General features: G+C 43.9%; 1 protein-coding gene across 2 annotated transcripts in view; it reads left to right on the top strand.

The window, feature by feature from the left end:
* TMEM143 (transmembrane protein 143) overlaps positions 1–15,445 on the top strand; it is a 111,722-nt gene that overhangs the window by 61,507 nt on the left and 34,770 nt on the right. For both annotated transcript variants that reach the window (XM_073602753.1, XM_073602752.1), the window contains one exon: positions 13,398–13,677. In XM_073602753.1, coding sequence (XP_073458854.1) covers positions 13,398–13,677 — 280 coding nt within the window. The remainder of the gene's footprint in view (positions 1–13,397; positions 13,678–15,445) is intronic.

Genomic DNA, 15,445 nt, shown 5'->3' with positions numbered 1-15,445 from the left:
CAGGGACCAAAGACCCAAGCTGGTGTATCCACCAGGATTCCCTTTTGCTTATCTCTCTGACAAAATTCGAACCCCTCCAGTGGCGTTTGGGCGCCTCAATCCCCCAAAACTTCATGCCTACGGTACGGTAGATTATGGAATTCCTTATGAAGAGAAAACAGCGTAAACTAGATCTTTTGGAGAACCAAATTAAGGATATTAGGGATAAACTTAGCTCCCTCATTAATCACCCTGAATACACTAAACTCATGGGGGAGCTACAGAGGAGTATGCAGAAGAAAGACACGGAAAATAAAAATGTAAAGAAGAAGAAGTACCAAAGGGACTTCGAAGACTATCAAAACAAACAAGTCTTTCGTTGGCAATCAACATTGGCGTCCACCACTGTGGTTAACCCCCATTCACAGATGGGGACAGTTACCAATAGGGTACCACAACCACAGGGTCAGTCTCATTCACAGCAACAGAGTAACAGACCAGGTAACAGAGGGTTTCCACCGCAACGTCAGGAGGAGGTGTTACCTCATACGCCTTATCGCCAACCCCCTAGAAAATCGCAACAAAATCTGTCGAGGCGACCTAATAATGAGGGGAGAAATGGCCCGCCGCCCAACAATGGGAATTGGAGATATGAGGCACCCGCTTATCAAGATAATGGCTATAGGGAGAGGGAGCATCTTGATTTGGATTATCCTCCGAATCCTGCCCCTCACTACAGAAATGGCCAACAGTACTCATATGGCCATCAAAGGCCATATGGATACCAACACAGTACTCCATATCATCATTATAGGAGTTATGGGAATCAGCAGAATACACCCCAGAGAGGAAATCGTGCACCTTATAGGGGCCCCTTACCGTATCAACCTCCTTTTAGGGGACACCCCACACATACAAGAGAAGATGCACGTAGAGGTGGAGTTTACTATTCCCCTAAACCGCAGAGAGTCAGATATGAAACACATCAGCAGGACCACTATGGGGTACCTGTGGCTAATAGCTTCCAGCCTTTGAGCGACAATGACAATTTTCTGGATGAATCTTTTTTAGGGGGGACCAGGGGAGGACCCTCCCGAGAAGTACGAAATCCAGGAAGAGAGGAGGGAGAGCTGGACGAAGAGTTCAACAGAAAAAGAAGGCGGGAAGACTAGGACGGGGAATCTATAATCTGAGCGGAGCAGAACTATCAAGGGAGGAACTACTAGTTTTAGATAAGGGAATCAAATATGCCCCTAAAAAAGGACTCAACAAATTCGACACCTATGTTGGTGTACAAAAATTGGTCAGGAAACTTAATATCAAAAAGTATTATGCCCTCAATCCTGTTGAGAGAGCTGTCACTGATCATAGGTTCACTAACCTAAGAAATAACTCAGTGTTTAACCCCTATATATCCAACAATAAATATGTCGATTTATTCAAAAAATTGGTTACCTCGGAGTTAGAACAGTTACCGGTTAAGAAAGTGTATGAACATATAGATATTAAAAGAGGAATGGATTCACTGGAGAAAAGGAAAGACATAGTGATTAGACCGGCGGACAAAGGGGGAGGTGTCGTCGTCCTCTCACTACAACAATATAAAGATGAGATGGGAAGGATACTGAGCGACATGGACACTTATCAACCCCTTAAGGATAACCCCTCCAAGATGTGTAAAAGTGCATTAGAGGGCATTATCAAATATGGAACCGATAAAGGCTTGTTGAACAAGCATGAAGCCAAATACCTAGTCCCTATGGTCAGTAAAATGCCTGTAATCTACTACTTACCCAAAATCCATAAGAACAGCCTAAATCCACCCGGAAGACCGATAGTGAGCGGTATTGGATCCCTTACCTCCAGATTAGGAGAGTATATAGACATCCATCTACAGCCCTTAGTGAAGAAAACCAACGCCTATCTTAGGGATACCAAGCATACTTTGCAGTTGCTTGGGGGATGTGCTACACATGAGAATATAATTATGGCCACAGGAGATGTGGCCTCATTATATACTAACATCGACCATGAGGGTGCCCTGAATGCTGTCAAATGGGCCTTGGATAAGGAAGATTCAATCGATGAGGACCTTACATTCTTTCTTTTGAAATGTTTAGATTTTTGTTTACAGAATAATTTTTTCTGGTACGATAACAAGATCTACTTACAGAAGAAAGGTGTCGCGATGGGCGCCAAATTCGCCCCGAGTGTAGCTAATCTCTATATGGCCAAATGGGAGGAAGAGGAAAACCTAAAGGACGACAATGGAGATATCGTACTATACAAGAGATTTATAGACGATCTCTTAATTATTTGGAGAGGGGATATGGAAGGTCTGATGGGTTTACTGAACTCCATGAATGTCAATGATCGAAACATCTCCCTCACCTGGAATGTTAGTACAGAAAATATACATTTTTTGGATCTAGAGATCTCCAACACCAATGAGGGTATCATCACCAAATCCTTCTTCAAAGCTACGGACCGGAATTCGTATATTCCGGTTACGAGTTGTCATCATAAACCCTGGTTAAAAAACATCCCGAGTGGACAATATATGAGGATGCGAAGGAATTGCACCAGGATGGTTGATTATGAGACCCAGTCAGAGAGGTTGAGTACCATGTTCTTGGAGAAGGGATATCAGAAGGAGTTTTTGGAGAAAGAAAGAAGTAGAATTGGCAACATGAGTAGGGCGGATCTTCTAAAAGATGCTATCAAAGTAACCGGTAATGATGTTCATGAGGGTATTAGTGTAATACTTGATTATTCAGCACAAAGTTATGAAGTAAGGAGGATCATATGTAAATATTGGAGTGTGTTGAAACAGGACTCCCAGCTCAAAGATGTTCTCCCGGATAAACCGAAATTTGTTTTCAAGAGAGCTCCTAGCTTGCGGGATAGGCTGATACATAATGTGGTAGATCCCCCCCCTCCAAAACCTAAAATGTTTTTGGACCTAGAAGGGTTCCATAGCTGCGGCAGGTGTTACAGTTGCAGGAGGATCCCGGACAACACTAGGAGGTTAAAGGAATTCTCGAACCCTAGAAACAACTTTTCATATAAGATTAGGGATTTTATATCTTGTGATACAGTAGGGGTGGTCTATGCCTTAAAGTGCCCATGTAACCTGTTGTATGTGGGGCGCACCACCAGGGCCCTTAAAGATCGCATAGAAGAACATGTGAGGCACATATGCAATGGGTCCGATAAACATGGTTTATATGTGCATTTTAAGAGGGTACACAACCAAAGTACCGTAGGCATGAAGTTTTGGGGGATTGAGGCGCCCAAACGCCACTGGAGGGGTTCGAATTTTGTCAGAGAGATAAGCAAAAGGGAATCCTGGTGGATACACCAGCTTGGGTCTTTGGTCCCTGGAGGATTGAATAGAGATTTCGATTTGAGATGTTTTCTTAGTAACTATTGATACTGTTTGCTTTGGCGATATACCTTTTACCATTTCTGTTCTTTCTCGTTTTGAGTTGAAAGGGATGCCTTATCTATTGGGCTCAGCTAGGGCATCCACTATAGATTGTATACTGTGATGTTCCCCTTGATAGTTCAATTACCTCCCCACAGTGATTCTATGTTGGGTGTATAAATTTTATCCATTTTGGAATATTTTTTTAAATAGATTTTTTAGATTAATATCTTAAAAAGAATTTTTTTATGATTTTTTATGTGATTCAAATATTTTTAATAACAATTTTTTATAATAAAGTATGTCATGTTTGTTTTTAATATTTTAGTAATATTTAATTTTAAGTTGGTTGATCCAATCTTGGGGTCGATTAATCATATATGGAATGCTGTACGTTTGTTTATTATGTGATATTTTATCGTTTGCGGCGATCTAAACGTGTGTGGTGTGTGGCGGTGCTCTCTTTGCGAGACCGCTCCGTCCTGTATAATATTATTATATTAAGATAGAATACATGGTTATATATCATTATCATTGTAGATTATTTTTATGCACAACATCTGATTAGATCATTTATTGTGAGATCCTGCTATTAATAGTACACATTCTGCTATTTAGCAGATTTGTAGTCTCAGGGAAAATGGCCGCTGTAGTTACCTTTACTGCCCATTAGGATTTACATCTGTGATCCTAGGCAAAATGGCTGCCATGATTGACACGGCTGGTGTCAGCCTGATCCATGGCCTAAGGGAAAATGGCCGCTATAGACACAGATGTGTCTGCGGTCTTAGGCAAAATGGCCGCCGGAGCTATATATATTCACTCTGGAGCTCTCGTCCAATCAGATTCCCCCTGAAGAAGGCACGTGGTCCCGGTGCCGAACACGCGTAGGGGAGGGGCCTGGACGGAGCTGTCAGCAGAGAGAGAGCAGGAGATTTTCGTTACACACGCCGCACCGCACACCACACCGAGAGATTGACCGTTTTATGCTTGTTAAGGATGGTGCACTCACGCACCCACAATATGTGAGTACCCCAGTGAGGGGAGCTGATTATTTGATTAAAATCCTTTATACCTACATATTGCGCTATGGAGTTTTTTTCTCTTGCATAAACCATCTCCACTTGAGAACATTGGAAGTCTGTACAGCTGGTTCCTAATGAGCACAGGAGTGGCTCCAAGGCTTTGTTTGACATAGTCTAATCGCTGTGTCACACACAGGAAGGTGAGCATATACACCTGTGGGGGCGGCTGGAAGACACCACAGCATGTTTTTTGGTGGCACAGTTTGGAAGATAGGATATGTGAAATTCACCAAATTTTTGGACTAATTTATTTGGGCACTTTTATATCATTGGATATACACGTTTTTGGACTTCATTTATTCACTGTTTGTTATATCCTCTTGTATTTTATTTTGATATTTTAATTGATATGTTGTTTTGTTTGATCACTCACTTGCTGTGTTTCACATAGCACTGTGCACTTTATACTTTAGCACCTAGGGGTATTTTTACGCATGCACATATATGTGAGGGGAGCTGATTATTTGATTAAAATCCTTTATACCTACATATTGCGCTATGGAGTTTTTTCCTCTTGCATAAACCATCTCCACTTGAGAACATTGGAAGTCTGCACAGCTGGTTCCTAATGAGCACAGGAGTGGCTCCAAGGCTTTGTTTGACATAGTCTAATCGCTGTGTCACACACAGGAAGGTGAGCATATACACCTGTGGGGGCGGCTGGAAGACACCACAGCATGTTTTTTGGTGGCACAGTTTGGAAGATAGGATATGTGAAATTCACCAAATTTTTGGACTAATTTATTTGGGCACTTTTATATCATTGGATATACACGTTTTTGGACTTCATTTATTCACTGTTTGTTATATCCTCTTGTATTTTATTTTGATATTTTAATGGATATGTTGTTTTGTTTGATCACTCACTTGCTGTGTTTCACATAGCACTGTGCACTTTATACTTTAGCACCTAGGGGTATTTTTACGCATGCACATATATATCAACACCCATGTTGTTTATGTTTACCAGTACTGCACTTTGAGTGCAGCGATTTTTTCTAGCGCAGACACATTGTTTTTTTATCTTTTATTTCTAGCTTCTATGATCAGACGGGCAGCCAGAGTGCTCATCCCATCTTCCCTCTCTGACAACATATAAAGTATTCTGTTTTTCCTCTCATTTCTCTGTTTCTGATTTTACTAGTTGTAGTACCTGACCCCAAATTCATCCCACAACTTAACATGAAAATGTCCCTTTCTGTCTAGTGTTAATGTCACCCTTGATCCATCCTGCTCACATAGATAACTGTTTCTCTAGCTGTTTACTCTGCATGATTCTTAGGGCTCTTTCACACGGGGCGGATCAGTGATGACCCCGTGAACACCCGCTGGCTCAGCGGGGATCGCTCCGCCGATCCCCGCTGAGCAGAAAGATGACAGGTCCATCGCTGCACGCTGTGCAGCTACGGACCTGTCAGAGCGCCACTCTCCCCTATGGGGGATCGGATGATGACGGACCGTAGTGTCCGTCGTCACCCGATCCGATCCGAAAACGGATGGAAAAGTAGGTTTTTCCTCCGTTACACTTTTCGGATCGGAGCGGCGTCGGATGTCAGCGGACATGTCACCGCTGACATCCGACGCTCCATAGGGATACATGTATGTCCGTTTTTCATCCGAAAACGGAAGGATGAAAAACGGACATACGGATCCCCCGTGTGAAAGAGCCCTTAGTCCCTGTGGACCTTGGTAACCCAGTTACCCATTGTGGATCCCTGTCCACTTTAACCATTTATCTAGGGGCTCAGAATAGGCGGAACCGCACCTTCGTTTCATATATAGCGCTCCTCTTGCGCTGGGCATTTTTGAGGGTCTCTTACCCTTCATTCCCTTACTTAATTCCATGCCCATTATGACTGGCCAGTCCTCTCTACATGTGCCTATACCCTCTTGCCTCTAAACTACTTTATCTAGCAGATTTACTACATATACCTGTGAACAGCACTATTCTTCCCTTTCTTATCTATAACACTCCGATGGACAATAGACAGGGACAACATAACATATAACCACCAATCAATACAGTTCGATTAAGGGGAGTAAAATAGGTACCCTTTGTCCCGAAAATGCCTTACCGATCAAGGAAGTCTGATAACTCAAATGTAAGCAAAAGGCTTACCTTAGCCGGCTGATTATCAGAAATTCCCGGATCGTCTCAAGCTCCTCGTTTTGGATACTCAGGGTCACCTGGAATCCCCTCCTGGCTGGCTCGCCATGCTGACTTGGTTAAATTGATGATAGGCAACTCCTATCATCATATTGATTTGTGGTTCCAAGTTAATAATAACTACTGCAGTAGGGAACAGACACAAAAGATACGCTCAGCATCTTTCCAAATTACTGTTCTGCCTTATTATGACGCAATTGAAGTTTTTTATGCACATGATTACGTAGGTATCACATTAATATTACAATTGTACGTTTATGGTAACAAGGGGCGTTACATAGGCAGGCTAATTCTAATCAGGACTCGAAAGAATGTAAACATTTACTGAAAACATTATTAGTGCTGTGTGCACAGTGAGGGCAGTGTGCAATACATACAAAATACAATACAATTATATACAGAACTTACAAATTTCCATTACAGTACCCCTACCATTTCACAAAAAAGTGTTAAAAATGACAAGAGACAGTTTTTGACAATTCCTTTATTCCTTCTTCTGTCTTCTATCTTCTTTCTTATATCTTCTATCTTCCTTCGGTTTCTTCCTCCATCTTCTTCTTCTGGTTCTTCCTCCGGTGTTCTTGTCTGGTATCTTCCTCCACGGCGCCGGTGACCCCACCCCCTCTGACGCGCGGTGACTTCCCTGTCCGCCCCTCTGACGTCACAGGGAATGTCACAGGGAAGTCCTCGTCAAGTCCCCATACGTCAGAGGGGGGCGGGGTCACGGGTGGCCCCGCCCTCCATTATTTAAGAACCGTCAGAAGAGGAGAAGCGTCACACAGCGGGAGCCTCCCATCATGGTGGATGCGGAGCGGCCCGAGAAGAAGGCGGTGCCGCGGAGGAAGATGCCGGACGAGAACACCGGAGGAAGATCCAGAAGAAGAAGATGGAGTAAGAAAGAAGAAAGAAGAAGCATTTAAATAAAGGAATTGTCAAAAACTGTCTCTTGTCATTTTTGACACTTTTTTTGTGAAATGGTAGGGGTAAGTACCCCCTTACCATTTCACACAGGGGGGAGGGCCGGGATCTAGGAGTCCCCTTGTTAAAGGGGGCTTCCAGATTCGGATAAGCCCCCCGCCCGCAGACCCCCACAACCACCGGGCAAGGGTTGTGGGGATAAGGCCCTTGTCCCCATCAACATGGGGACAAGGTGTTTTGGGGGGCTACCCCAAAGCACCCTCCCAATGTTGAGGGCATGTGGCCTGGTACGGTTCAGGAGGGGGGGCGCTCTCTCGTCCCCCCCTCTTTTCCTGCGGCCTGCCAGGTTGCATGCTCGGATAAGGGTCTGGTATGGATTTTTGGGGAGACCCCACGCCATTTTTTTTTTTTAATTTTGGCGCGGGGTTCCCCTTAAAATCCATACCAGACCTTAAGGGCCTGGTATGGAATTTAGGGGGACCCCCCACGTCATTTTTTTTTTTCATTTTGGTTTGGGGTTCCCCTGTGGGGAATTCCCATGCCGTTTTTATCAATAACTTTTATGTGTATTGCAGGACCGGCAATTCATTAATAGCGAGTAGTTTTAAATGACTTTTTTTCCTTTGAAATGTCATTTTGCAGTCAGACTGTTCTAAACACAGGAAACATGCGCCCCTTTACAGGCATACTATAGTCACCCCCCCAGGTACAAAATTTAAAGGAATATTACACTTTTATTGTTTCACTTTAAGCATCATTAAAATCACTGCTCCTGAAAAAACGGCTGTTTTTAAAACTTTTTTTTGCATTGATCCATGTCCCCTGGGGGAGGACCCAGGTCCCCAAACACTTTTTATCACAATAACTTGCACATAAGCCTTTTAAAATTAGCACTTTTGATATCTCCCATAGACTTTTAAAGGGCGTTCCGTGGCTTTCGAATTTGCCGCGAACACCTCAAATTGTTCGCTGTTTAGCGAACGGCCGATGTTCGAGTCGAACATGAGTTCGACTCGAACTCAAAGCTCATCCCTACTCATCAGATATTTTGGTTCTAATTTTGCCCTTTCTATGCCTAATCCTTGAAAATAGTTGCTTGCATATATAGTTGCTGCTGAAAACTGATGACATGAATAAGATGTGACTGTGCAGAGTGGAATGTTTTTCTTTGGGAAGATAAAACTTATAACAGTCCAGCAATGAGACACTGTCATGTTTTGCTTTGGCCGCATGTGTGTTAAAACATTTTACAACATTTTTAACCACTTCAGCCCTGGAAGGATTTACCCTTTTAATGACCAGGCCGTTTTTTGTGATACGGCACTGCGTTGCTTTAACTGACAATTGCACGGTCTTGCGACGTTGTACCCAAACAAAATTGATGTCCTTTTTTTTCCCCACAAATAGAGCTTATTTTTGTTGGTATTTAGTCAACTCTGGGGTTTTTATTTTTTTGCGCTATAAACAAAAAAACCCGACAATTTTAAAGCAAAAACAATATTTTTTACTTTCTGCTATAATACAGTAGGAGACCGCGATATTGTGTAAAACTCGCCGCTGTTATCTGCGAGATTTGACACTTGTGAGCCCCGTCGCGGAAGCCAGCGCCGAGCTGGCTCGCTCATCGGAAAAAGGAAAACTGTGTTTTTTCCTTTCCCGATGAGCGACAAGCATTGCTGACAGGTGTCTGGTATGAATCATGAGGGGGAATGCCGCGCCAAATTTTAAATAAAAAACCAGCATGGGTTCCCCTCCAGGGGCATACCAGGTCCTTAGGTCTGGTATAGATTTTAAGGGGAAACCCCCAACCCTGAAAAAACAGCGTGAGGGTCCCCCCAAAATCCATACCAGACCCTTATCCGAGCACACAGCCCGGACGGTCAGGAAAGGGGGTGGGGACGAGCCAGTGCCCCCCCTCCTGAACTGTACCAGGCCGCATGCCTTCAACATGGGGGGTGGACCTGCGCCCCCCCCACCCCAAAGCACCTTGTCCCCATGTTGAACCTTGTCTCCCATAGGGTGGGGGGCTGGGATCTGGGGGCCCCCTTATTAAAGGGGGCTCCCGGATTCCGATAAGCCCTCCCCCCGCAGACCCTGACAACCAACGGCCAGGGTTGTCGGGAAGAGGCCCTTGTCCTCATCAACATGGGGACAAGGTGCTTTGGGGTGGGGGGGCCAGGCCCCTGCCCCAAGGGCCCACCCCCCATGTTGAGGGCATGCAGCCTGGTACGGTTCAGGAGGGGGGGGCGCTCGCTCGTCCCCACCCCCTTTTCTGACCGTCCGGGCTGCGTGCTTGGATAAGGGTCTCTTATGGATTTTGGGGGGACCCCCATGCCGTTTTTTCGGCGTAGGGGGTTCTCCTTAAAATCCATACCAGACCTAAGGGCCTGGTATGCCCCTGGAGGGGAACCCATGCCGGTTTTTTATTTAAAATTTGGCACAGCGTTCCCCCTCATGATTCATACCAGACGCCTGTCAGCAATGCTTGTTGCTTATTGGAAAAGGAAAAAACGCAGTTTTCCTTTCCAACCCTTGCCCGGTGGTTGTGTTTAGAACAGTCTGACAGCAAAATGACATTTCAAAGGAAAAAAAGTCATTTAAAACTACTCGCTATTAATGAATTGCCGGTCCTGCAATACACATAAAAGTTATTGATAAAAACGGCATGGGAATTCCCCACAGGGGAACCCCAAACCAAAATGAAAAAAAAAAATGACGTGGGGGGAAAAAACGCAGTTTTCCTTTCCCGATGAGCGAGCCAGCGCAAAATGTACAGTACCCTGTCGCCAACATTCTTGCGGTCAGGTACTGTACATATCCAAAAAATATATATATAAATAAAAAAAATTTTCAACAGTTTAGGCCATTATGTATTCTACATATTTTTGGTAAAAAAAATTGCAATAAGCGTATATTGATTGTTTTGCACAAAAGTTATAGTGTACAAACTAGGGGATAAATTTATGGACTTCTTTTACTTTTTTTTGGTTGTTTTTACTGATAATCGCGGCGATCTATGATTTTTAGCGGGATTGTGACATTTCAGCAGACAAATCTGACCCCAAGTGACACTTTTTGGGGACCAGTGACATTATTACTGTGATCGATGCTAAAAAAAATGCACTGATCAATGTATAAATGACACTGGCAGGGAAGGGGTTGACACTAGGGGGGCGATCAAAGGGTTAACTGTGTGTTCCCTGGGTGTGTACTAACTGTGTGGAGGATGGGCTTACTGGGACAACACAGAGATCGCTGTTCCTGATCACTAGGAACAGCTGATCTCAGTACTGTCTCCTGTCAGAACGGGGATCCGCCTTGTTTACATAGACAGATCCCCGTTTTGCCTCTCTTTACCGCGATGGCTGTATCTCTCATGCACGGACCGACATACAGGTCAGTCGGTTCGTGCAGCCAGGTTGCCCTGCCATAGTATATGTGCGGTGGGTGGTCTAGAAGTGGTTAAGTAGTGATTTTGTGTTGTGGCGGCATTCATAGCTGTCTCGGGACGCAGGTTAGACACCCCTGCCTACAAGCATTTGGTGTAGGCCCTAAACTCTAACTTAAATCCTTGAATTCGGGCCTCTTACATGTTGAGGGATAAGATATGTTAGGTCTAGGAAGAGCTGAAGGAGAGAGCTACACCTTATTACACACCTTACCCCCACTCCAGCGAGGTCCAGCGCACCCTTCCTTTCCCTTCAGTGCTGTTGACGGTCCCTCTGCATCATCACATATAGTACAAGGCTATTAACCCTGCATTGCACAATGAGTAGGCAACAAGTGTGTATGTATCTGGAAGCGCCTTAGAGAGCATGACACTGCTGAAGGGATTCTGCTGGAATGTGGGGAGGGAGGCTTAGTTTTACACTCTGAATATACTCAAAAGTGTGCCCAATCGAAACTGCATAGCATTCTGGTGAACCCAGATGATTATGAAAGCTGTTAGAGGTATGATAGAGGTACCTACCTTTTATACCTGTCAGAAGCTTTCAGTATTCTGTAAGTTCTGAAAGTGTTTTTTTTTTTTTTTCTAGCAGCATCATGAGAGGTTTTGCAGCTGCTTCAAACTACGGATAAAACAATGCTCTTGTGACAGCCCTAATAGAAATTAAGTTAAAAAATTCAGGATTATGAAAAAGTAAACCTGTCACAGGTAGGAGCAGTTCAGACTGGTAAACAATTCAAAATCTGCATATGAAAACAATCAGTAGACCTAGAGCTATAGGCAGCTGAAGCTAAATCCACTTTCCCTGGAAGAGCTGAGTTTATTCCTCCTTCCTCCTTGGTCAGCTAGGCGGGCCACTTTTTTTTTTTTTTTTAGATTTGAATAGGGTAGTGAGGTGTTTAGAACCAGGGTCAGGTTGTTTTTTTTGCTGTCTGTGTTCTCGTTGAAGAGAAACTGCAGTCTGCTCACATATTTTGTAATAAAACATCTTTGTCATTCTGAAGCTTCCCTCCAATTACTTTGCATATTATTTTATATATACTGTGATTCTGTACTTGCCAAATATGCTGCAGAAATCTCCCTCCTATAAGTCTGGCTGCAGCCATTTTAACTGTGGGCAGCTGGATTTACACAGAGGCACACCTCCAGCTCTGCAGCTGTCATTGGCCCTCTTATGACTCATCCCCCCTCCCTATCTGGCAAACTTGTGAGAGAGAGAGCTGTGCATGATGTCATAAGCCTAGGCTTTTTTCCAGACAGAAAAACAGGAAGTGGGCTGTATAAGGAAAAAAATGTTTTACTATCCAAAGTTAAAACAACAAGGGCAGATTTAACAAGATTTAATAGATGGAAAAATGACTGAAGTTCCGCTTTTAGAAATTCACTTTCTCAAATTTGTCCTTATCACCAATGTCACCATAAAGTAATCTGAGGGTAACTCAAAATTGTTGACATTTCACCAGACAATAGATAGAGGGGAAATCCTCCAATGGGAGCACATTTTTTGTGGCATCTGTCTAAGAGGTGATTTCCCCTCACATTGGAAAGATATCATTTCAGTTTCTGCTGAGAGGGAGAGGAAGTGAAGAGAAATCTCTGTAATGAGACACAGATGGGAAAAAAATCATTCCCTATTCTAGCCCAAAAAATTTTTTTTATAGCTTTATGTACACTGACAGCGTTTTTAACCCTTCCCTACTCTGTCCAGACTGAACAAATAGTTTTGGCTTTAGCTGCAGTCTAAATCGTCCAGTTCTGTAACTTTAAGAAAAAGAATTTATCTACCGTATATACACAGTTCAACTTATTCCTAATTAGCGCTGCTTATTATGTACTTATAGTGCCCTTCAAGTTAAAGAGGAGTTCCGCAAAAAATTAAGTCAACAGCTACACATACTGCAGCTGCTGACTTTTAATATTAGGACACTAACCTGCCCTGGAATCCAGTGATGTCTCCACCCCAGCCGATGTTTCCAGAGGCTCTCAGGGGCTGCCGCCGCCATTCTGCGCTTTCTGAATGGCCAGAGGGTGGAGGAAGGTGCCAAATGTGGAACCGGAGGGGGGTAGGAGGCTTATAAGTGGAGCTTTCACTTTTAGGTGCAACTTTGCTTTAAGCACCCTGAACCACAACCTATGGGCTATATATGAAGTTATTCGAACTTGAAAAACCCTTTAGGAATATTCAGGGATTTTTTTGGATCTTCCATACATTATATATTTTATTTACTATACACCTGTACATTTAATAAGAAGGGCACGCATGGTGAAAATTTCTAGTAGTTGACAGCAATTACCTGTTATTCGTTTATTTACCTGTCATTCGTTTATTTTTTGCAGTTATAACTTCTAATGGTTTAATTTTTCTTTCAACAGGCGTTACTTTAAGCGGGTTCTATTAGCAGCTCGACCTAAAAACTCCCATATGATTTTAAAATGCTTTAAAGATATACCCCTGGAGGGGTTAGAGCAGCTGCTTCCTGTGATAAAGGTGCGAACGTCCAGCTTTGATCGCACTTTATTAAACATTATGCTGCTAGTTAGCGGAGGCATTGTGTTTGTCAATGTGGGGATGGTGGTCCTTTCAGACCTGAAGATTGAAAGTTCCTTGCTCTTCTTCTTGTTTGCTGGATTCATGACTTTCCGCACTTGGAAGGTGAGTAGTCAGATAAATTCATATTTATTAATAAAGTGTTCTGAATCTACAGCATAACCTAACAGATTATAATTTTCATATCAAGCTATAAAAATTTGACAAGACATAGTATCACAATACTAATATTTTGGTAAAAATCATTCAAAAACCAAAATGAAAATTGTCCGCTTCCTGTAAGAGAAAAGGTAGTATACTCCCTCTCTTCAGCAGCCCATGTGCCCTACTTGCACTTAGACCCCTTTCACACTGCAGGCAATTTTCAGATGCTACAGCGCTAAAAATAGCACCTGAAAAAAGCGGGTCAATTCACTCCAGTGTGAAAGCCCGAGGGCTTTCACACTGGAGCAGTGCACTGGCAGGACGTCACAAAAAGTCCTGCCAGCAGCTTCTTTGGAGCGGTGAACTCACCACTCCTCCACTGCTGCTCCCCATTGAAATCAATGGGGTAGCGCTGTGATACTGCCAGCAAAACGCCGCTCCGGCGGTGTTTTGCGGCCGGATTTAACCCCTTTTCGGACACTAGCGGGGGGGGTTAAAACCGCCCCGCTAGTGGCCGAATAGCGCCGCTAAAACGATGGTAAAGAGGCGCTAAAAATAGCGCCGCTTTACCGATGACGCCCTAGGCGGCTCGGTGTGAAAGGGGTCTTAGTCATCAACCTCATGTAATCTCTAATGACATCAGACACTGATCTTATACAGGGTTTGGACTCCTGGCTCCAGCAGAGGAACGCATGCTTAGCCGTCCCTTGGTGTTATTTAAAGTGTATGTATAATTGTATTTTTCTAATTTTTTGAGGGGCACAGGAAGTCACAAACTATTGGGTTATACTGCTGACTTTAGTAGATTCAGACACTGTCAGACAAAAAACTGGCCAGCCCAGTTTACCTTTCCTACTTCCAATAAAGGCTTTTTTTTTTTTTCCTAGCATCCTAGGAGATTTCATGTCTTTTCTCTGCTCTGTGGTGAAAACCTTTCTCGTTTGCCATTTTTTTCTTACCTTTTTCTCTAATCAAGGTTTCCTGCTACATAGCTGCTGAGCTATTCTTTCTATGCAGCTATCTGGATTGGACTTTCCTAAAGCAAGCCCTGTACGCACGGGCGGAATGCCGGCTGACATTCGCTGGTTCAGTAACAACTGGGCAACATTTGGCCAGTGTGTAATGTGTAGGCCAGCCAGTCTGACAGAAGCTGGTCGTTTGGCCGGCTTCTGTTGGACGAGCATACTGGAAAACCAGCAGCCGACCGGTTCCCAATCAGCGTTCTCAGCCAGAGGTGGAGAGTGCTGATTGGATTGTTTTAGCGGGGAGGGGGGGGGGGCATCCCCTTGTCCAAACACAACAGCTCAGGGGGGAGATCACTGTACTAACCTTGGATCGTTAGTACAGTGGCTCTGACCAGAGCTGACAGTTTTTTTTGGTCAACCCGCTGGGTTGAACGGTAAAAAGCTCATAGTGTGTACCAGGCCTGACTTTGGAGTGATATATCCGAAACTTGTGGACAGGATATGCATGGCAAGCCTGAAGCTAGCCTTCCTACTCTGGGTTCTGCAGTTGCCACTTTCCAGACTAGAGTGTGCTCTTTTAGCCACGGACTGCTCTGCGCCTGGTGTGACCCTATCTATGAAGACTCAATCAGATTTACCACGAAAGTTTAATGTTTAGGGATTGAGAACTGCCACTATCTGCTTGTCGAAGTATCACACGTGCTCCACACTTTTACCCCTCATGCAGTATTAACCTCTTGACACCGGCTGTACACGTATATGTG

Source organism: Aquarana catesbeiana, linkage group LG10 (assembly GCF_042186555.1).
Source record: "Aquarana catesbeiana isolate 2022-GZ linkage group LG10, ASM4218655v1, whole genome shotgun sequence".
Lineage (NCBI taxonomy): Eukaryota > Metazoa > Chordata > Amphibia > Anura > Ranidae > Aquarana > Aquarana catesbeiana.
This window is presented reverse-complemented; position numbering and strand designations above follow the sequence as displayed.